This window comes from Tarenaya hassleriana, unplaced genomic scaffold, assembly GCF_000463585.1.
Source record: "Tarenaya hassleriana unplaced genomic scaffold, ASM46358v1 Cleome28, whole genome shotgun sequence".
Taxonomy (NCBI): Eukaryota; Viridiplantae; Streptophyta; class Magnoliopsida; order Brassicales; family Cleomaceae; genus Tarenaya; species Tarenaya hassleriana.
The window spans coordinates 785,362-805,603 of NW_010966021.1; the positions used below are offsets into that span (position 1 = coordinate 785,362).

Sequence of the window (20,242 nt, forward strand, 5' to 3'; positions counted from 1 at the left end):
AGGGAAACAACCAAAGTAACACTTGGGGGTGGCTTTGGGTTTGGTTGTCTCTGTTTTTTTTCAACGGATCCAAAGCTTCCATTAGTCGCATGAATGAATTAATTGCACACAAAATGTTTTGGACTCTCCTTCACGGCTTCACTGGCTTTAAAAGTACATATATATTGCATGAAAACGTTACATATACCCCCCTCTCTCTATATATATACATATATATATATATATATGTATATATATATATAACTTTTGGACTATTCTAAAAAGAAAACAAAAGATAATCTCTTCCCTTTAAAAAAATTGGACAAAATTTATAGAACACTGAAAATATTTAAATTCAATTATAAATATAAAATTCTACTGTATAATTAATTCGATTTATTTTCAAGTCACATCAATTACATTTACACGAGATTGTTGGTTTCTGCATGTATCGCTTTACATGGAAATTCATTGCACATGCATGTATATGTCCATTAATTAATGAACTAAAAAAATTTCAATTAAAAAAATATGGTAAACTATTATTAAATCCTATATTAGGGTTGATGAAAACATTGAAAAGGAGCTTTCTTTTCCGTTCATTTTAATTTAGTCGTCAGCTCGTCGCTTCGCTTACTCTCTTTCTGAAGCAATAATATTGAAGAATTCGCTCATCGGACCGACTAATTCGTGTAATTTTCTATCGAATCGTAATCTCATAATTATTTAATGTTGAAGATAATGATACTTACACCATTAACGAATCCGCTAAACACATACCGGAAAATGGGTTATAACACTTAAAAGAAACATGTGATCACGAGCCTTGGAACGCTGCAATAGATTACAAATTTGTTTAATGCCTCGTTGTTGGTCAATATACAACCGCGACGAGCTATAACACTACTTAGAAGAAGACGCATATTCACGTGCGTTCGCACACTTGACTAAATATGGTATCGACACCATAATCCACGACATGCATGGGGCTAAAAATAATAAATACATATATATATGCATCATTTATTGATCACGAAAGCACGTGTGTATCTTAATTTCAGAGGCCGCATAGAGAGGAGATACGTCGAAGAAGACAGAGTTTAGCATGAAGGATGGAGATGTGATCTGCCGTGAGACGGAGAAGCGTCTCAGAGTCAATGTCGCCGGAAAAAGTCTCCGGCGGTGAAACCATTCTCCGGAGACGGTTTACGAGCTTCCTCTCCGCCGTGGCTCTCGACTTCACCGCCACTCTCTTTCTTCTCTTCATCTGCATTGTCCTCCACCTCATTATATTGCTCGCACGTGTATATGCACAGAGAAAGAGAGAGAGAGAGAGAGAGAGAGAGAGAGAGAGAGAGAGAGAGGTGTTGTATGTAGTAGAGTAGAGGTATTTGCTATTTATAGAGTATGAAACACCAACACGTTTGATTTCTCTTCTCTCACACGCCCTGAGATCTGCTCTGTCATATGTAACACACGTGTGAGGGAAACGAACTTCATTTCTGTATAAGCGTATAATATATGTTCGTATATACTATATAATTTTATAGTATGGCATGGAACGGGCTAATTTTCCATGTAAAGTCTTACATGTGCATGTGCAATAAAGACAGCATCTGCATCCATGGGCTAATAGTTTTTGTTCTAGCTAGGAATTTTGGTTAATAATTCATCTGTATAATGGCATACCTTACGTTAAGAGGCCATGAGTTGTCTTATCAAACTTCATAATGGACGAAGCTGATGAAGAATGACAAGAAGCCAATGGTTCATATTTCTTTTTACAACACAAATATTCATCATTTGCGTCTAACCATTATAATTTTTGGTTCATGGGGGGTCGAAGATCATAAAACATTCTATGAATTACATGATGATACGAAATGGATGTTATGTCCTCGGAAGTCGAACCATATATATGTGAATGATGATTGTATAATGTATATGTTGTTCGCTCGTTCAATAATAAATAATTGGACGTGCGTATATACGACAAAACGGAATCGCTTTGATCAAAGCGACGCAATGGATGCAATTCGGAAGACGGTGAATACGGCCACGTTACAAGCTTCACATCCACAGACTACGACAGATAATAATTCTACATATACGAACTTCTCATACATTATTGACATATCTCGTCATCGAGTATGTGGCAGACTCTTTTTTTTTTTTCGTCAACAAAATTGTGAAAACTTTCGTCGTTATATGAAGATTGACAAGATATATTTCATTTAGGGTTGTCGCTACACATTGACACCAATTATGGATTATTTCATAACGGCGACAGTTATTTTTTATGACATGCATGGAGTAAAGTTTTCTTGTCGTTTTAAATCAAATTTACGATATGCAATAGTTTTTTTTTTTGTTTGATAATTAGGATGGTTCTCCAGACCGTCGATCCGATTACATCCATCTAAATCCGATACCAGTTTTTGTATATGGACCATTTTAATCCCGAAATTACATCATTCTCCACCCGTGCAATCGAATTTAGAATCGTGATGATGATTTTGTCATCTCTTAACCACTGAACCACCAACTGTTGGGTATGATATATCACATGTATGATGCGAAACATCTTTTTGATTACTAATAAATCATAATAGTTTGGAAGATCGCTTCGAGGGTCTTGATGTCTCTGTATATACATGTATATGTGTATGCATTGTATGTATGTATATATATAGATATGTGTATGCGTCTAGAGGGAGAGAGAGAGAGAGGAGAGAGGTGACATAGAGGAGTAGAGGAGAGGTCAGTATCAGAGAGGAGAAGCATGCAACCCATGCATGCATGTCTCTTTTATATATATAAATAATAAAAAAAAGGACAGAACACGTCTTTTTCTTTGCTTAGTTGGTTCCTCCGATATATCTTCTTCTCGTTTATTCATTAATTATTGGATTATCGTTATTATTACTATTGTTATTTTGATGTGTACACGTGTGCTCATGTCTCTGTCTCGATTCCCTCATCTCCGTCTTTTCCGGGGAATTCATGTGCTCAATTATTTACGCCACTATTCTATATGTTTCGGCTCAACACTCTCACTTGTCGTGTGCTTATATGCCCGTTTCACGAATTACGATTTGGGTGATTTTTTTTAAAAAAACCAAATCGCTTCCGGTGATGACAAACAGTTTGCGCCATTGATGGAGAATCCGAAACATGCATAAACAATAGCTGGTCAATCTGGCTAACAGCTCGATCGATCGATCCGGATTGAATAACGCATAACCCTAATTGAATCGATTTCGGTATAAAAATTAAATGGTCGAATAAGGAATGAACCAAATCAAATAAAAAAAAAACAATCAAAACAAGTGAAGATTTATTCTAAAAATGAATATCTGTATCAATAAAAAACGAATTCAAATAAAATCGAAACCGAATCGTTGTAATTTTTGTCAAAACCAGAATAACTAACAGGCATGTGTAACCAAACCGAAATTGAAGTGACGAGCCCTAGACACGCGATTTGAGCACATTACAAGTGTTTATGTAGTTTTTTTGTGTGTAATGGGTGACTTTTCACGTGGACGTGGGGAGATGGGGGAGAAAGAAAGGGAAAGGGCGGTTGAATTTTGAAGGGAGTGGGGATACAGAATTAAATGCAGCTCACGTGCATGCTTTTACTACTAGTACGTACTTCTCTTCTCTTTTCGCCATGCTTCTTATCTCTTGTCCGTTTATTTATTTATTTATTTAAAATCTTAATATAAGTCTATATGATTATAAATTTATAATGGTGCGCGTGGCTTTTGCATGTAATATGTCTAATGCGGAACAATGTTGTAGGGCATTTTTGTACGGGAAACAAATATAAATATGAAAATCGCGGAAATTGGTACGCAGTTAAACCTTTTAAAAAAAATGTAAAACAGAAAAAATAAATTAAAAAAAAGTAGGCACCGTGTTCGTAGACAAACGTGGATACATAACTATTTCATTTTCACAAGCAAACCTAACATTAAATTTAAAAAGATACGGTAGAATATATCAAGACTTCACACGAGGCATCATCCATCAACTATCAATCTCGTGATTTTCAGACACGGATACACATCTATTTGCTTTCAACAGGGTACCTTTAAAATTTTGGAAAAATCCATTGAATGAAAAGCGCACCGATTGATTTCCAAGTGATGTGACATATAGGACCGGAACAAGAGAAAATGCTGCAATTTGCCCCTTTTGCGCACAAATCTAACAGTGCATATTACAACTACTCAATCGACAAGCTAACATGGCATCTCACACATACATACATACATACATACATACATACATACATACATACATACATACATACATACATACATACATACATACATACATACATACATACATACATACATACATACATACATACATACATACATACATACATACATACATACATACATACATACATACATACATACATACATACATACATACATACATACATACATACATACATACATACATCACTTCACCGCATACAAAGAAGGGAGAAACAAGAAAGGCTTAGTCCCTCCTCCTACACATAGAATCCAATCCATCCAAGTTACAATAACTTGTAACTATCATGTCTAATGTCCACATTTCAACTTCACTAGATCCCAATCCTCCTTTTATTTGACTTGCGCTTCGCTTCCTCTGTCACGTGCCAACAAAGTCATTTCACTTTACTCGCGTAAGATCTTAACACATTTTTTCTCCATACGTTCCAAAGGTTCAACCCACAAACACAGACCTTTTTTTTAAGATCACAAGATGTCATTTGATATCTTGAATGACGTCTAATTATAAATGGACACCTTTAAAGTTTTACACATTCACCATTTATCTCTCCGGATCAACGTAAGAAAGGATAAAATGTTGAATCTAAGAATTACTTCATTCCTAAAACAAGATTTTAAATAATAATAATGAATTCATCAACATCGCCTTAATCCCAAATTTATTTGGATTTTCATTCAAACAGAAAACATAACTCTAAAACGATCTAAAATCATCTCTGTCGGTGTGTAAACTAGTATCGGTACTAGAACCTCTTGGACGAAAATGATGAATATCTACTTTTAGACCGTTTATTAATTTATTTTATTTTGTCAAAGAAGTCACGTGTATGTGTAACGTTTTGCAAAGTAAATGTACCTGTCGATGAGGAAGAGTGGTAACGTTGACGAAGACTTCGCCTCAGGCTCAAGGTTTCGTCATGTTTAGCCGTTCGTGGACGATGACAAGAGCTCGTCTTGGGGTATTGTTCGTTCCGTTTTACGTCGCTCGATCGAAGTGTCCGTCGTTGGCTAATTGTAACATTCTTGCATACTTCGGTGGTAACCCTCTTTACTAACGTTGCTTGCCCCCCTGGATCAATGTCATCATCATTATGATGTAGCTATGGCGTTTTCGTACGGAACTCAACATCATCACAAAGCTCTCACCTTTAAGCGGAGGACCGAGCGTGGGAGGAGAAATGATAGACCCATACAAGTGATAATCAGATTTCAGATATTCCACCACTGTCTCCAACATCCTTCTCTTCTTGCCCTTGTTGAGTTCCGCGGTCGATTCCTCGAATTCAGATCCTTTCTCGACCGAAATTGAAATTCCATCACCCAGCAACGTAACCCAAAACCCATATTCAATTCTCGAATACAGATGTTATAATAGGTTTTGAAAATTCAATCCATTCACAGCTGTACCACCTTCGAAAACGAGAGGCTTACCAAATTCAAAACCTGCAGCTGGAGGAGGAGGAGAGGCGGAGACGAGAGGAGCGAACATGTAGCAATCGGATTTCAGGTAACCCACGACAGTCTTCAGTAGCTTTTCGTTCTTCCTCTTGATTTGCTTCCTCGCGCTCTCCATCTCCGGTTCAGCTCCTGGGCTTTGCCAATGACCCAAACCGGAAGCTGACGATGATGACGAAGAACAGTTTAACGCCACGTGTCGTTCGTACACACGTGTCGATTCATGCAGAAGGAACAGCGACGGAGGTGTGACGAAGGAGACGACACGTGGACGAGGCTCTCACCTGGGCCTGCCTGACACACTTGCTATTTTAAAAACTCGAGCTTTATTATATGGGTCAATAAAATAAGCCCAAAATATTTAAATGGGCCTTGAGCCCAAAACCTAATTTCAGTAGTGTGTGATTCACATCAAAATCAAACCCAATCTGGTGTATCTTTCGCTGACGAAGATGACAGCTCAGCGTATTTATACGCATTTGTGTATTTAAAACCGTAGCCCAGAGAGAGAAGCCGATTCGACCGATGTCGATATATATGGATAATCATAAATACATACGTAGAAGCCATGCCATGCCATGCAGGCTGACGTTGAATAAAGCGCCAGATACGATTATATAGTATGTAATATCATTATCTTAGCAAGTGGGAGACGGTCCAAACTCCCCTCGCCAAGCCCCCGATTTTGAAAGTAGGTATCGAGGATAGCCATTTCGTACTTCGATTCAAGTTAAGTTCGATTATGGTTGAATCCGCTTATTTCGTTTTTATAGAAAATTATAACCAGACAGTTTTTATTTTAAATTCGATTCAATTATGTTTTAGTTTAGACTCGGTTTTTATTGATAAAATTCTATTTTTTAACGAAAAAAAAATATAGTTTTTGGTTATTTTTTATTCGGTTCGGTTTCGTTTTTTTACATAAATCATAAGAATTTAATTGTTTATATTGAATCTGGATTAAGTGATATGTTATTTGTTTCAAATTGGTTCAATTATTCGATTATTAACTAAATTGACACACCATACCTTATTGTGAAAGATCATATCCATATAATACTTTTTGTTAAATATATTACGTGCATGTGATTTCCCACCAAAGCAGTGTTGTCAACCCTCATGTATAGTTCATGATTTCTCGATAAATGTCTTACCGACTAAAATGGATAAGAGATTATTGATACTTTCGCCATTTAAAACATAGAAAATTCACCGAATCTTCAAACCAACTACATCTTCTGCGTCTCGGAAACAATATGTATATCGCAATTGAATTGCGCAATTCTTCCCTTGTAGAGTCGAATTTGGGATTTTGCAGCCAAATGGTCCCCGGCCATTCTTCACACGATTCTCACACGCAAAATTGATTGCTAAGACTACCACAAGATGAGTTCTCTTATAATATAATGTATAAATATAATTATATATGTATTATTATATTAGAAGAGGAGGGGTAGTTGCAAAAACCGAGCCGACATTAATACCAGATTCTAAGAGCTTACGGACTAACCAACTTTTTAAATTTCGTTTGCGAGGCCTTTTATGAGGTGGGTGGTGTGGTCGTCAGCCGACCAAATATCTCTCCGACCGAAGCTTCCACATGCACAAATCTCTCAATCTATTTTTTTTGTTGTTGTATCGGTTTATTTGTTTTGCGTTTCGATTTAAAGACAATTTCTTCTTTCGAGATTCTCTCCTTTTGTCTCACTCATATATATATATATATATACCCAAGTTGTAAACTTTCTTTTCATTTTTGTCGTCTTGGGTCTGCAATTAATTTTTCATTTTCATATCTTTTATGGCTTAATAAATCTCTCTCGACTTAATGCATGCAGGACAAAAAAAAAATTATATGGAAAAAACGTGAGCCAATATAATATATACAAAGGAAGAGGAAGGATACACATTAACCGGTCATTATAAAATCAAAATTAAGTAGATTGGCGCACGTTTAAATAGGGAATAGAGTAAAGTGACTGAGAGTAAACCATGCACACACATATACGTAGACGTACACCGTATACGACATTGAAATGAAATCAGATATAGGCTCAAATAAAAAAAAAAACACATGGGCAGTTCATTAATACGGTCTTGTTCAAGAAACGGGTTCTGTCCAAACCGCAAGACAAGACAATTAGGTAGGTTAACCATTACAATATAAGTGATGTATATAACAAAATAATGGCGAGACAGTCCACTGATGAAGAAGAAAAAGACAAATGAGGAAAGGGCCCATATATGTGTGTGTATATATATATATATGTCTCTGTGTGTGTATATGTGCAAAGCTCAATTTGTGTTTAACCTTCGCTGCTCCAACCATAAACTGATCATTAAATACGAAGAAGACTCACAACAGCAGAAACAATCGATTCCTTTGAATCGTCAATTTAGAGACGAGACGCGCCCACTCCATCCTAAACCCTATTCTTGTTTCATATTGTAACATCAACCACGCACAAAAATCTTAATTACTACAACGTTAAAGACCTAATCCCGACAACACATCCCCCATTTTAGTCGCGACATTTACGTCATAACATGCAGATTCATATGTCGCATGCACATTAGTTTTTAATAAAACTCGAAAGAGAGGAATTGTGTAGTTAGAATAGATAAATCTAAGGTTGAATGGAATGAAATTCAAATTATGGTGCAAGGTTTTTTCTTAGAGCAAAAAACATGTTTTTTTAATAGTTTTTTTATAATTGATTTGGAGGTCAAAAACCAACAATGTGATATGGTGTACAACGTCTCTCCACAAATTTGAGATTTGAGATTTGAATTCTGTTTCGTTTGGTTGGTTGAAATATCTAAGTTTGAGTTATTTTTTTTAAGAGTTATTAACACATATTGTATCATTGGGTTAAAAATTATATATATGTGTGTGTATATATATATATAACATTGTGAAATTTAGGTGCCAATTAAAACGCGTGGCGTGGCTGTGGTGGGTCTGTATTTTCTGCTTATATAAGTAAGCGGAGAGTTGGGTATCTCAATGTGGCAAAATCGTTTTTATTTAAACTGGTAGAAGAAGCAAAAAGAAAAGGGCTTTCCTCCTCTTCGCTTCTTCACTTGTGTACATTTTCCATTTCCGAGATTTCTCATCTTCCTTCCTTCCTTTCTCGAGAGGCTAAAATTATTTGCCCAAGTCTCCGGGAATTAGGGACGGAGAGAAATCTTTAAGCACACGTGAAAGCTACTGGCTTTCGATCAATAAATAAGAACTTGCAAAGAACCCAAAAGCGAAAAAACAAATCACAAAATGGTTGCGGCTTTATCGGCTTGGCCTTGGGGAAATCTGGGCAATCTCAAGGTTTGTGCTTTTTTTGCTTCGAAATCTCCATCTTTCGGACAAGTTATCTGCTTTTTCGCTTTTATGATTTCATGGGTTCTAATGTCGTGATTGTTTCTTCTTCGTCCTTTTTTTTTTGTCGGTGAAGTATCTACTGTATGTCCCATTAGCTGCACAAGTGTTGTATTCGAGGGTTAACGAGGAAGAGAACCCAAGGGCCACTCTGTGTCTGCATATTCTGGTCATCTCTGCGCTCAGAGGTCTTGTTCATGTCTTATTCAGCTCTTTCTCCAACATGTTGTTCTTGACCCGGACTCGTCGTATCGACCAGCAAGGTGTCGACTTTAACCAGATTGATCACGAATGGCACTGGTAATTTAATTCCCTTCCCCCCCCGAGTTTCCTTTCTTGGAAAGTTGGAGTTTTTCGCGGTTTTGAAGTTGTGGGTATCCCTGGGTTTTCATGGATTACTTCAAAGCTTGAACTTTTCCTCATCTCTGTTTCCGTGGGTATGGTGTGATGCAAACTTGGGTCTGTTTCTTAATTTTCTTTCCTTGATCCGTGGTTGATTTCCAGGTATGGTGTTATAATTTAATACATCTTTTACTAATTCCTGAGAAAATTCAATGTTTTTTCCTTTCTCTGGACTCTGTTTTCTGGGTGTGGAGTTGTGTTTAATTGTCTTGGTCATCCCGAAACTGTGAAACATATCAAAGTTTTTTGTGTTTTCTTTAAATTCATTTTTACTGGTCTGTACTTTTTTCTGATGGTTATGGCGACGTTTCAGGGACAATTTCATACTTCTGCAAGCCATAATAGCGAGCGTGGCCTGTTACATGACTCCCTTCTTGAACAGTCTTCCCCTGTGGAATCCAAGAGGCTTTATTGCATTAATTGTCCTCCATGTGACAATTTCAGAGCCTTTATACTACATTGTTCATAGATGCTTTCATGGATACAGCCCCCTCTTCACTCATTACCACTCGTTTCACCACTCATCTCCTGTTCCACATCCCATGACAGGTAATAAACACATCATACATGTTAGGACCTCTTGAATAAGACACCGTCTTCACAGTTTTGTATGACACTATAAAAACCAAGTTTACCAGTTTGAATTGGTCATGTATAACTCAACCATGGCTGGTACACCTAAACTTGGATAGTTCAATCGATGAAGGAGGTGTTTAGTGTCTGTTCTATTCCGAGTTCAAACCCTCTAGTTTGGGGAGGGTTATTTATGTGTCAGCAGCTGCTACAGATTCCATAATAGCAACTCTGATGCTATAACAGTTAGAATTGCGTGGCAATGCTAACTGGAAATCTCTCTACCGGTTTGGTGCAGCTGGAAATGCAACGTTCTTGGAACATATCGTTCTCTGCATCATAATAGGAGCCCCTTTGCTTGGATCTTGCTTGTTGGGGGTTGGATCAACGAGCTCGATCTATGGATATGTCGTCATGTTTGATTTCCTTAGATGCATGGGACATTGCAATGCCGAGATCATCTCACATAACGTGTTCAAGACCTTCCCTTTCCTGCGATATCTCCTCTACACCCCAACGTAAGCAAATTCAGGGTTCAGACGTTATTAGTTTCTCATTTTCCAAGTTCAATTTGCCCATGTGTCTATTTTTGCCATTCTTCATTTGCAGTAGAACTGAAAACATGTCTTGCTTCATGTTTTTTTTCCCTCTCTTGAGAAGCCAAGTTGTCCGCATGTGGACCATCTTAGCTGTTTTTAGATGTCTTTATTAGAAAACAGGTTGATTTTTCCTCTTTTTTTTTTTTTTTACTGAATCTGTTTATTGAATTAAATGGTTCTTTAACGTTTTGATAAAAATGTGGTTGCAGATACCATAATCTTCATCGCAGAGACATGGGGACCAACTTCTGCCTCTTTATGCCTCTCTTTGACGCTTTGGGAAATACATTAAACCCCGACTCATGGGAACTGCACAGGAAACTTAGTTCCGGTCCAGGTGACTTTGTTAACACAATTAGAAATCTCATAATTGTCTTATCGAAAAACAAATACCGAAAATAGGCTACGGATACTCATAATAAGACTATGGGCACCCTCTAGCAACAAGCTAATTGTGTAATCTTTTCCTTTCAAGTGGGTGTAGGGGGGATATAGGATATTATTAGGACATGTACATGCATAGTTTGTTTGAAACAATTGCAGCTATTACACATTGGTTAAATCTTTGAATACGCCATTGTAACAGAGTCGGGTATATGGGTAATAACAGAGCTTTGCCCACAATATAAATTCACATTGTGAATCTTCTTGGTTGCAGCGGAGAATGGGAGGGTGGCGGATTTCGTGTTCTTGGCTCACGTGGTGGACGTGTCATCGGCAATGCACTCTCCCTTTGTGTTCAGATCATTCGGTTCTATGCCTTACGCGTTCAGGATTTTCCTGCTGCCGATGTGGCCGGTGACGTTTCTGGTAATGTTGGCAATGTGGGCTTGGTCTAAGGTGTTCCTGGTCTCGTTCTACAACCTCAGGGACAAGCTTTGCCAGACATGGATCGTGCCCAGATTCGGATTCCAAGTACGTTTTCAGCAAATATGATCAAGTTTATACTTTGAGCGATCAATGGCAACAACATTTTTGAGGCGTTCTTGGTTTTGTTGTTGCAGTACTTTCTACCATTTGCAACCCAAGGCATTAACAACAAGATAGAGGAGGCTATTCTGAGGGCAGACAGGATTGGAGTCAAGGTCATTAGTTTGGCCGCACTCAATAAGGTCGGTACCGAAAATTCATACGGAAAGTTCGAAATCTTTCTTTTGGTGGTCGATTTTTGCTCAGACTTGGGGCTTCATTTTGGTCAGAATGAGGCTTTAAATGGAGGTGGAACGCTGTTTGTGAACAAGCACCCGAACCTTAGAGTTCGAGTTGTCCATGGAAACACCTTGACAGCAGCAGTCATTCTCAATGAAATCCCGAAAGATGTGAAAGAGGTGTTCCTGACTGGAGCCACTTCTAAACTCGGCAGAGCCATTGCGATCTACATCTGTCGCAGGAGCGCAGGTTTGTCCGGAAGAGCCATTGCGCTCTACCTCTGTCGCAGGAGAGTCCGAGTTCTTGTAAGTAGTGTCCTTTCACCCATTTCCCTGAATCTCTTGGTAAAAAACTGTGCCTTTTTATCAAGAATACTTGCCCTTTATCCGTGAAAACAGAGTGTTTTTGTTTTTTTTACTGTTTTATCTGATGACCGGCCAATTTATGGAAGTTGTATGTAATCAAAGGGCTGAATCCAGTAAATGTTATGGCAGATGCTGACACTGTCAACGGAAAGGTTTCAGAAGATCCAAAAGGAGGCAGCAGTTGAGGACCAGAACTACCTTGTCCAAGTGACCAAGTACCAAGCTGCTCAACACTGCAAGGTAATCGACTTGTTGTTATTCAATTGACAGATGGTGGTGGGCCCCGTCTGATATGATTTAGATGCAGTTGGCAGATGGGTGTCTCTGTTGGTTAGTTGGTTGGTTGGTCGGTGGTGGGAGTCGATTTTGGCAATCACACTGATAATAAAAAAGAAGGAAAATATCATTTCAGATGTTCATATTTGTTGGTTTATAAGGGGATCTCCCCCAGTTCTGTTGGTTTGAGAGCCCACTTCCTGAATAAGAGGTCGTGGGTTCAACACCCAGGGTATAGAGATTTCCCCTCCGGCCACCTTCGGGTGCTTCACATCCCACACGTGTGGTGCCGGTTGTGCGTGTGGGTCGGGATTAGTCTGGGCCCTTTGGGCCTGGGATTACCCGGTTATAAAAAAAAAAAAATATTTGTTGGTTTATAAAAAAAAACAACCGGGATAAAAAAAAAAAGGAAAATTTCATATAATATAGCATTTTTTAAAATTTCAAAAAAAAAAACATTCGACTTTCAATTGTAATTTTATAAAGATTTAAAAAGACTAGATTATAGTTGATGTCGTTTTTTATTTGGTGTATAGTTTTGGGATTTTTTTTGAAATTTTGATATATGTTTTGTACAATTTATTATTTTAATTTTATAAAAATCGATAATAAAAAAAAAAGTCAAATATCAAGAGGTGTGAGTGTCCTGACAGAAGGGGATGAATGAATGCAGACATGGATAGTGGGGAAATGGATGACGCCAAGGGAGCAGAGGTGGGCTCCACCTGGAGCACACTTCCACCAGTTTGTGGTGCCCCCTGTCATTAGGTTCAGGAAGAACTGCTCGTACGGCGATCTTGCCGCCATGAGGCTTCCGGTTGACGTTCAAGGACTCGGCACCTGCGAGGTACGAAACCCTCTCTTTAAGCCAGAGACTTCTGCTCTGTTCTGTTCCTGGTCCTGTTCCTCTCTGTTGCCTTTCATCAATAGATCCATCCATGTTAATGCATGTGCGTGTATACGTGACATGACAGTATACGATGGAGAGAGGAGTGGTTCATGCATGCCACGCAGGAGGAGTGGTTCACATGCTGGAGGGATGGGACCATCATGAGGTCGGAGCCATCGACGTTGACCGCATCGACCTCGTCTGGGAATCTGCCTTGAGGCTTGGCTTCACCTCTCTCTCTTCCTCTCCCCTTTCATAATTTCCTCCATTTCTTCATCCTTAAATAATCTCTTTACACGTTTAGGCAGGTGCTGTGTTACATCTTCACTTGATTCCGTTGCACAAAACAGTTACCACGAGGGGGGGGGGGGGGAAAGAGGGCGATGGATGTATTCACACCTGAAAGAAGGGGAAGAAGAAGAAGGAACCGTTCTTCTCTCTTTTATGAAACATATCTTCCTTAATGGGTTATTTGTTCCATCTATATGAACTGTTACAACAAAAATGATGCCTTTTTTTTAAAAGAGATGCACACCATGAGAGGTCGATTCAATTTTCAGCCTTGAATCTGTATTAATCAAATCCAATCAAACACTCTCTCTAGTTATTCACTGGCTTTCTCAAACATCCTTAGAAAGCGCTTATGAAGGAATGAATGCAGCCCAGAAACACAGTTCATCAAACCAACTCTTGTCCCCAAAACGAAATAAATGTCTAACCTTTGTGTCATTGTTTCCCTTCTGGAGTTTATTGCAATGCATGGGAAGATGGCAGAACACAATCTATCGCCAAAATCACAGAGGACCTGGAAAAGTTCCATTCTCCCTCTGCTCGTTCCACTTCTCAACCTGCAACATCACAGGCATCACTCAGTTGTCAGGTTAGGACACTAACTCATGGGAACTGAAGAAACAACTGTCAAGAGAACATAGACAAACATGCCATGCGTATATCAACTAAATAAAAGCAACAGGTACACACCCATTCTCCGGGACAGAGGGCACGATAGAACTTTGCAAACTTTTCACAATCATTGGACTCCTCGCCCTTTGCAGCAATACACCTACATTCCGAATATTTGATGTTGTCGTTTTTTTCACAAGAGAAGAGATGGATCAGTGTATCAACCCATTAGATAGTTGTCATGCTTAAGAACATGACTACCTGTGGAACTCGATGTAACGGGTGAAGCAGTGTCTGGTTTGGTTTGTCGTGGGGAAACGGAAATCCGCAGGGGCAGTTTTGAGCTCAATCTAATGGAACCAACACAAAGTTAGGTAAGACAAAGCAAAAGAAGCAGAATCCAGCTATGTAATCCTATTCCTGTACGCAAATGACAAATGTGTAAACTCTCATACAAGTCATTCTATCAGACACGACATATATGGCTCTCCCATTTCACCATTGGATGACATGTGCCCTAAGCAATTGGATCTTTGAAAATTCCAGAAAGAGAACCAAGAAGAAACGTCTTAGGCGACATTTTACTGGTTGTCTCGCCTGGCTACCATCCGATCTAATTCCATCGAATCAATTACGTATCGTCCCAGAGAAACCCATAACCATCGGAAATACTGAAATGCGAAATCGGATTTCAAAATCACCCGATCCTAAACCATTTTCTGATTCATCTCACTAGGCTCCTTGTAAAAATCCCCTGAAAATGGAGCGAGAGAGAGGAAGAGGGGGGAAATTACCTCGTCAGCCATGGCCGATCAGATCAAACGAACAGAAGCGGAGAGTTTTGGGAGTCGCGTCAAAGGGCAGGAGGAAAGAGAGGACTGATGGAAAAGGGCTTTGTAATATCTATTTGGTGCAATTGTCCGCTTTGCAGATTCGACCCGCCAAACTGCTTCTATGGGCCCATTTATAGGCCCGACTAGAATGGGCCCAAATCCTGTAATTAGATTTCTTAGCCTGGTCTACTCGTGATATATCACTATATCAGGATTAGAAATTTAGAATTAGTGAATTACCATCTAAAGATTAGCCGGTTTTTATTTTGAGTTTTTGATTTTATATTTTAATTTTTGATTTTTGAAAATCCAAAAAATGAATTTTTTGATTTCTAATTGATTTTTCGCTAAAATAGTTTTCTACATTTTTTTAAAAACCAAATTTATAAAAATTTTATTTGGTTACTTTATTTTTGTTTTTGGATTATAAAAACTCTAAACACCACTTCTACCCGTATTCTTAATAATAAAAAAACTGATTTTTTGAAAAATAAATATTTTCATCAACAAAACCACCGAAACCAAAATAAAACCGAACAAAGTTTAATTTTAAAAACAAATCATTTTAATTTTTAAACGAATTGAGATCAAACTGAAGCCCAAGTGACCCACCTACTAGAAGAACAGTTCTTTTTTGGGTATTCCGCATAATCAATACATCCGGTCCGTGTCCGTCCGTTCGATTTGTTGCGTCTCACCGTGTCTAGACCCCACACCCAGCGGGCTGACATCGGGAACCAGGTTGAGGTTCGAGCTTCGAGCTTCGTTGTGTCCGTCATCTGTTTCGATCATTCCTTCCTCTCGGCGATCGAGGAACATGCCTTGTTTAATCTATTTGGATCCGTTGACCGATTCGGTTTTGTGTTTTCGTCTTCCTAGGATTTTGGAGGGCTAGACCGACTTCCTCCATCACCTTTGCAGTACTATTCCATGCTGTGAATCGGATGATGCGGCCGATTCTTCACTCATTTCGTCGATTCGCATCGTTCTCCAGGCACAAACGGTTCGGTTACGCCCGCATTCATGATTCTTTGATCCGAATAGATCCTTGCTCCGCTTATAGGCTCATTTCCGATGGCAATGGCGGGAGATTTTTGGGCTCGTCGTTCACATTCTCGAGAGCCCTTTCTATTGCAACCGATGCTCCTACGCATCCCAACGGAGGTTTGTATTGTGGGGGGAAAGCTCCATTCAGACTTTCTCTGCGGCTTTCGGTCTGATGATTGGTTCGATGTTGCAGATGGGAACAAAGGAGGACCGCTTGTAGAATACGAGCGACGAATTGTGGCTGGGGGGGCGTTGGACGGAGATACTTGCCAGGTACAGCTCCATGTTCTCTGCTTGGTCCGTTCATCTTGATCGCTCATTGCCCTAATGCATTGGCACCTCTTTCCCTCTGGTTGATGTATGTCCCATTTTACCTCCCTTTTTTTGAGTATGCCTCAAATTCACCTTTTGGGATTTGCATTGTAAATTTGTAACTGCGTTTAGGATCTCTGTTTTTTTTGGGACCTGGTTTCTTTGCCTGTACATACCATTGTTGTGTTAGTATTTATGCATGTCGTTATATACTAAGCTGGAAAGTTTATTCCCTATACAATCGTCAATTGTTGTAGCTTCAGGCTTGTGCTTGTTTGGTCTTTTGCTGTTGATTCACTTGTGTGGATGTCTACCGTTAATGGAGCTGTATTCATAATCTTTACATTCGACCAATATGGAAATGGAAGAGTCTACTTGGATGAGATTAGGTTTACATGAATATAGAGAATGGTTTTGTTCCATTTTTTTTCTTGCTGGAATCATTCTGGAGATCATTTCTTGCAGCTAGCTACCTTGAGAGAACTTCAGAGGCTCTATGATGAGCTTGTTCAATCTGCAGATGCATGTCGGTTGGATCGTTATTCTGCATCTCAGAAACCGACGAGGTAATGTCCACTGCACTCAGTGCAGACAAGAAATTCTTGAATTGCTGTTTATCTGCTTGAGAAGCGACCCCCATAGGAGTTCATTTGTCATTGATTTGTTATCTCAGGAGTAGGTGGTTCTGGACTCGTCTCATGCCGCAGTCTTCTCACTCACCCGTGAAAGGCTTATATCTATACGGAGGAGTGGGAACCGGAAAGACCATGCTCATGGACCTGTTTTACAATCAATTGTAAGTTACACATGCAAGTAATCCTCAGAAGTGTGATATCCCTGCAGGCTGTAATACCGAATCAATAATTGCAGATACATTCTTTTTAAAATTTCGGTGGTATTAATCTGATTCTGTTATGGACAAGGAAGGCCAGCCAGTTGGAGGAAACACAGGATTCATTTTCATGATTTCATGCTGAGTGTTCATAGCCGCCTACAAGTAAGATTTCAGATCAAAGTTTGTTTCTTTGTTCCTGCAGCAGAAAGAAACCAATTAAACTAATGATTGCAACAGCTTCTTGCTTTATGCATAATACGAGACCTGGATTGAACTGTTTATGATGTTAATCCTTCTGCAGAAGCACAAGGGTCTTGAAGATCCTCTTGAAGTCATTGCCCAGGAAATAGCGGATGAGGCTATCTTACTATGTTTAGACGAATTCATGGTATGTGAAGCTCTACAGTAAAATTTTTCACCTTCCCAGGGTAAAAAGACGAAGCACTTACATTTCCTTTTTCGTCTTTTCTTGCAAAAGGTCACTGACGTTGCTGATGCTCTAATACTGAATCGTCTCTTTAGACATTTGTTTAACAATGGCGTTGTAAGTAATCTCTATGTCTTAGCTGACTCAACTTGTCAAATGTACTGGACTCGAAATGTACTGTTATTTAAACGTTTATCTGTGGGTAATTGGAGGGGCGTGTAGGTTCTTGTTGCCACATCAAATCGTGCTCCAGATAAACTCTATGAAGGGGGTTTGCAAAGGGACCTTTTTCTTCCATTTATTGCCACACTAAAGGTAAGCAGACACCTGCTACTGTTATTGCTTCTTCAGCTCATTTCTGGTGACTCTGACTTCACTCCACCGTGTAACTAATACGGAGAAACAATTGTTGTAGGAAAGATGTGTGGTACGCGAAATTGGTTCATCAGTAGACTACCGGAAACTAACTACTGTATGTCATGTCATTTACCTTTGTAAATCTTTGCCGCCTTGTTGTTTTTTACCATGTGAATACATTCTTACTGTTGTATTCTCTGTGGCACAGGCTGAGCAGGGCTTCTACTTCATCGGTAAGGATCTCTCTGGCCTCCTTGAGCAAAAGTTTCAGCTGTTAGTTGGCAACGAACCAGTTGGACCTCAAGTGGTTGAAGTAGTAATGGGAAGGAGATTGCAGGTAATTTTCCTATTCTTTTACACCAATGCATCAACTTAACTCACAGTTCATGATGGTTGTGGAAGGGTGTTTGCATTAATATCATGGATTAATTGAAACAAGAATCTCTGTATGCCATATTCATTCCGAAAAATAACTTAGCCGGTTGTTGATTTTCCATTGATGCGTATACATTTTGTTGTTTTGTTGGTTATTGCCAGGTTCCGCATGCAGCCGATGGGTGTGCCTACTTTCCTTTTGAAGAGTTATGTGACAGGCCCTTAGGAGCAGCTGATTATCTCGGATTGTTCAGTATGTCTGCAATATATTCATCATCGTTTCAGACGTTTTTCTCGGTGTCTTTTTCTTGAAATACAAATGTTGCTGCAGAGAGCTTTCACACTCTGGCCCTGGAGGGTGTACCCATCTTTGGTCTGCATAATAGGACTGCAGCTTATCGCTTTGTGACTCTGGTTGATGTATGTCCCATTTTACCTCCCTTTTTTTGAGTATGCCTCAAATTCACCTTTTGGGATTTGCATTGTAAATTTGTAACTGCGTTTAGGATCTCTGTTTTTTTTGGGACCTGGTTTCTTTGCCTGTACATACCATTGTTGTGTTAGTATTTATGCATGTCGTTATATACTAAGCTGGAAAGTTTATTCTTTGAGGATCTGTTAGATAAACGCTCTAATTGTATTCTCTTTCTTTTTTTTCCTGGTTAGCATTTGTCCATGCTTTTCTTCTCGATATTGAATTCTTTGTCGTCTTTAGGATTTGCTTTCGATTTTCTAGTATCGTTTTAAACTCTCTCGGATGCTTTTTCAGGATGACTAACAAATAGATTTAAATCATTGAGATTACAGGTCATGTATGAAAACAAGGCCAGACTCCTTTGCACGGCTGAGGGAAGTCCCTTAGAATTGTTTGACAGAATAGTGACGATAGCTGATGCCCAACAAATGGCACCTCGAACCTCTTCAAGATCAAGGAAGAGTGATGATCCCGATCTTTGCGTGGACAACGAGCTTGGTTTTGCAAAAGACCGCACCATTAGCAGGTAAGTATGCAGTCTCTGAGCACTCGACAAAAGAGTTTCTAATTTATGGATCTTGCAGAGGTATTTCCTGTTTTAAAACTCTTTCGGTCGTTTTGAATGAGTATTGAGTATAAGCTGTCTAATGCCCTCTCCATAGAACAAAAGTTTTACCTTTCGTTGTTTCCTTTTCTTCTCTGATAATTTCTAGTTTTTCGGTTTTGTCCTATAAATAAGTTTTGACATCATATTCCAATTTTTGCAAATGTGATCCCTTTTTAAAAAACGAAAATTTTGGGAAAGTTGTTGGCTTCATTTCTGGTATTTTCTATAAGATGCAAGGCCATTTCTGTAGTTAGAAACAAACAAGAACCAAGTCTTTGAGGTCCTCGTATAAAGATTATGGTTGAGTTGGGAATTCATTGTAAAATCAACAAGTTGTCCTGTCATCTCTATAGTATTCCAAAGACTGATGAGCATCCTTTCTCTCTTATTATTCTTCTTTTTTAGGTTAACAGAGATGAACAGCAGAGAATACTTGGAACAACATTCGGCCATGTTAATGGGGAAGTAGTTTTCTAATGATCTTTTGGGAGGGCAAGAAGCACAATCCGCTTTTGTTCGACGTTTGTTGGAGCCGCAACTATTATTGCTACCGATGCATGCACACCATTGTTTCCAATTAAAAAAAAGAAACAATAAAGATATTGCAACTTAGATTATATAAACTTTATAAGGACTTTTAGTCATTTATTTATCCGAATGGTGACATTTATTATTAGAGACACGAAAGTTGTGAGTTGCTTGCACTTGGAATAGAA

The 20,242-nt window shown here is 38.9% G+C and overlaps 5 protein-coding genes across 8 annotated transcripts; 2 read left to right on the top strand and 3 right to left on the bottom strand.

Moving 5' to 3' along the window:
- Positions 1-735: 735 nt before the first annotated feature.
- Positions 736-1,417, bottom strand: LOC109116852. Its single transcript, XM_019203013.1, has one exon. The coding sequence runs from the start codon at positions 1,265-1,267 to the stop codon at positions 1,037-1,039; it is 231 nt and encodes a 76-aa protein (XP_019058558.1). The 5' UTR covers positions 1,268-1,417; the 3' UTR covers positions 736-1,036.
- Positions 1,418-3,859: 2,442 nt separating this feature from the next.
- LOC104817813 lies at positions 3,860-5,926 on the bottom strand. Of its 2 annotated transcripts, none has more exons than XM_010547137.2 (4): positions 5,703-5,926; positions 5,418-5,561; positions 5,128-5,340; positions 3,860-4,073 (listed from the first exon to the last, which is right to left on the bottom strand). In XM_010547137.2, the coding sequence occupies exons 1-4, from the start codon at positions 5,842-5,844 to the stop codon at positions 4,012-4,014; spliced, it is 561 nt and encodes a 186-aa protein (XP_010545439.1). In that variant the 5' UTR covers positions 5,845-5,926; the 3' UTR covers positions 3,860-4,011. The 2 variants fall into 2 exon arrangements, with proteins under 2 accessions (XP_010545439.1, XP_010545440.1); XM_010547138.2 differs by lacking the exon at positions 3,860-4,073 and adding an exon at positions 4,479-4,626 and having other exon boundaries at positions 5,703-5,895.
- A 2,819-nt stretch (positions 5,927-8,745) lies between these two features.
- On the top strand, positions 8,746-13,736 carry LOC104817815 (protein ECERIFERUM 3). 2 transcript variants are annotated; one of them, XM_010547139.1, is made up of 12 exons: positions 8,746-9,051; positions 9,179-9,402; positions 9,818-10,053; positions 10,376-10,595; positions 10,886-11,013; positions 11,335-11,591; positions 11,681-11,788; positions 11,876-12,033; positions 12,082-12,130; positions 12,320-12,430; positions 13,140-13,313; positions 13,441-13,736. In XM_010547139.1, the coding sequence occupies exons 1-12, from the start codon at positions 9,001-9,003 to the stop codon at positions 13,612-13,614; spliced, it is 1,890 nt and encodes a 629-aa protein (XP_010545441.1). In that variant the 5' UTR covers positions 8,746-9,000; the 3' UTR covers positions 13,615-13,736. The 2 variants fall into 2 exon arrangements, with proteins under 2 accessions (XP_010545441.1, XP_019058585.1); XM_019203040.1 differs by having other exon boundaries at positions 10,886-11,007.
- A 161-nt stretch (positions 13,737-13,897) lies between these two features.
- On the bottom strand, positions 13,898-15,160 carry LOC104817816 (cytochrome c oxidase subunit 6b-2). The gene is made up of 4 exons (XM_010547141.1): positions 15,053-15,160; positions 14,520-14,608; positions 14,337-14,418; positions 13,898-14,203 (listed from the first exon to the last, which is right to left on the bottom strand). The coding sequence occupies exons 1-4, from the start codon at positions 15,062-15,064 to the stop codon at positions 14,150-14,152; spliced, it is 237 nt and encodes a 78-aa protein (XP_010545443.1). The 5' UTR covers positions 15,065-15,160; the 3' UTR covers positions 13,898-14,149.
- Positions 15,161-15,688: 528 nt separating this feature from the next.
- On the top strand, positions 15,689-20,230 carry LOC104817817 (lactation elevated protein 1). Of its 2 annotated transcripts, none has more exons than XM_010547143.2 (15): positions 15,689-15,838; positions 15,971-16,255; positions 16,332-16,411; positions 16,916-17,016; positions 17,124-17,246; positions 17,378-17,447; positions 17,587-17,673; positions 17,764-17,829; positions 17,935-18,027; positions 18,128-18,184; positions 18,278-18,406; positions 18,607-18,697; positions 18,776-18,864; positions 19,252-19,445; positions 19,932-20,230. In XM_010547143.2, exons 2-15 carry the CDS (start codon positions 16,036-16,038, stop codon positions 19,993-19,995), a joined length of 1,464 nt encoding a protein of 487 aa, XP_010545445.1. In that variant the 5' UTR covers positions 15,689-15,838; positions 15,971-16,035; the 3' UTR covers positions 19,996-20,230. The 2 variants fall into 2 exon arrangements, with proteins under 2 accessions (XP_010545445.1, XP_010545446.1); XM_010547144.2 differs by having other exon boundaries at positions 15,689-15,832.
- The last annotated feature ends 12 nt before the right edge of the window (positions 20,231-20,242 follow it).

Bases quoted from the DNA above. Each gene is read 5' to 3' on its own strand.
- LOC104817813 (XM_010547137.2), bottom strand. From the start codon at position 5,844: ATGGAGAGCGCGAGGAAGCAAATCAAGAGGAAGAACGAAAAGCTACTG. The intron at 5,562-5,702 runs GTAAGCCTCTCG...CGGTCGAGAAAG, and splicing joins AGCTGCAGGTTTTGAATTTG to GATCTGAATTCGAGGAATCG. The intron at 5,341-5,417 runs GTGAGAGCTTTG...ACATTGATCCAG, and splicing joins GCTCGGTCCTCCGCTTAAAG to GGGGGCAAGCAACGTTAGTA.
- LOC104817815 (XM_010547139.1), top strand. From the start codon at position 9,001: ATGGTTGCGGCTTTATCGGCTTGGCCTTGGGGAAATCTGGGCAATCTC. The intron at 10,054-10,375 runs GTAATAAACACA...GGTTTGGTGCAG, and splicing joins TGTTCCACATCCCATGACAG to CTGGAAATGCAACGTTCTTG. The intron at 12,034-12,081 runs CGGCAGAGCCAT...CGCAGGTTTGTC, and splicing joins ACTGGAGCCACTTCTAAACT to CGGAAGAGCCATTGCGCTCT.
- LOC104817817 (XM_010547143.2), top strand. From the start codon at position 16,036: ATGATGCGGCCGATTCTTCACTCATTTCGTCGATTCGCATCGTTCTCC. The intron at 16,412-16,915 runs GTACAGCTCCAT...CATTTCTTGCAG, and splicing joins TGGACGGAGATACTTGCCAG to CTAGCTACCTTGAGAGAACT. The intron at 19,446-19,931 runs GTAAGTATGCAG...CTTCTTTTTTAG, and splicing joins AAAGACCGCACCATTAGCAG to GTTAACAGAGATGAACAGCA.
- LOC104817816 (XM_010547141.1), bottom strand. The intron at 14,419-14,519 runs GTAGTCATGTTC...TTCGGAATGTAG, and splicing joins CGTTACATCGAGTTCCACAG to GTGTATTGCTGCAAAGGGCG. The intron at 14,204-14,336 runs GTGTGTACCTGT...GTGATGTTGCAG, and splicing joins CCCTCTGTCCCGGAGAATGG to GTTGAGAAGTGGAACGAGCA.
- LOC109116852 (XM_019203013.1), bottom strand. From the start codon at position 1,267: ATGAGGTGGAGGACAATGCAGATGAAGAGAAGAAAGAGAGTGGCGGTG.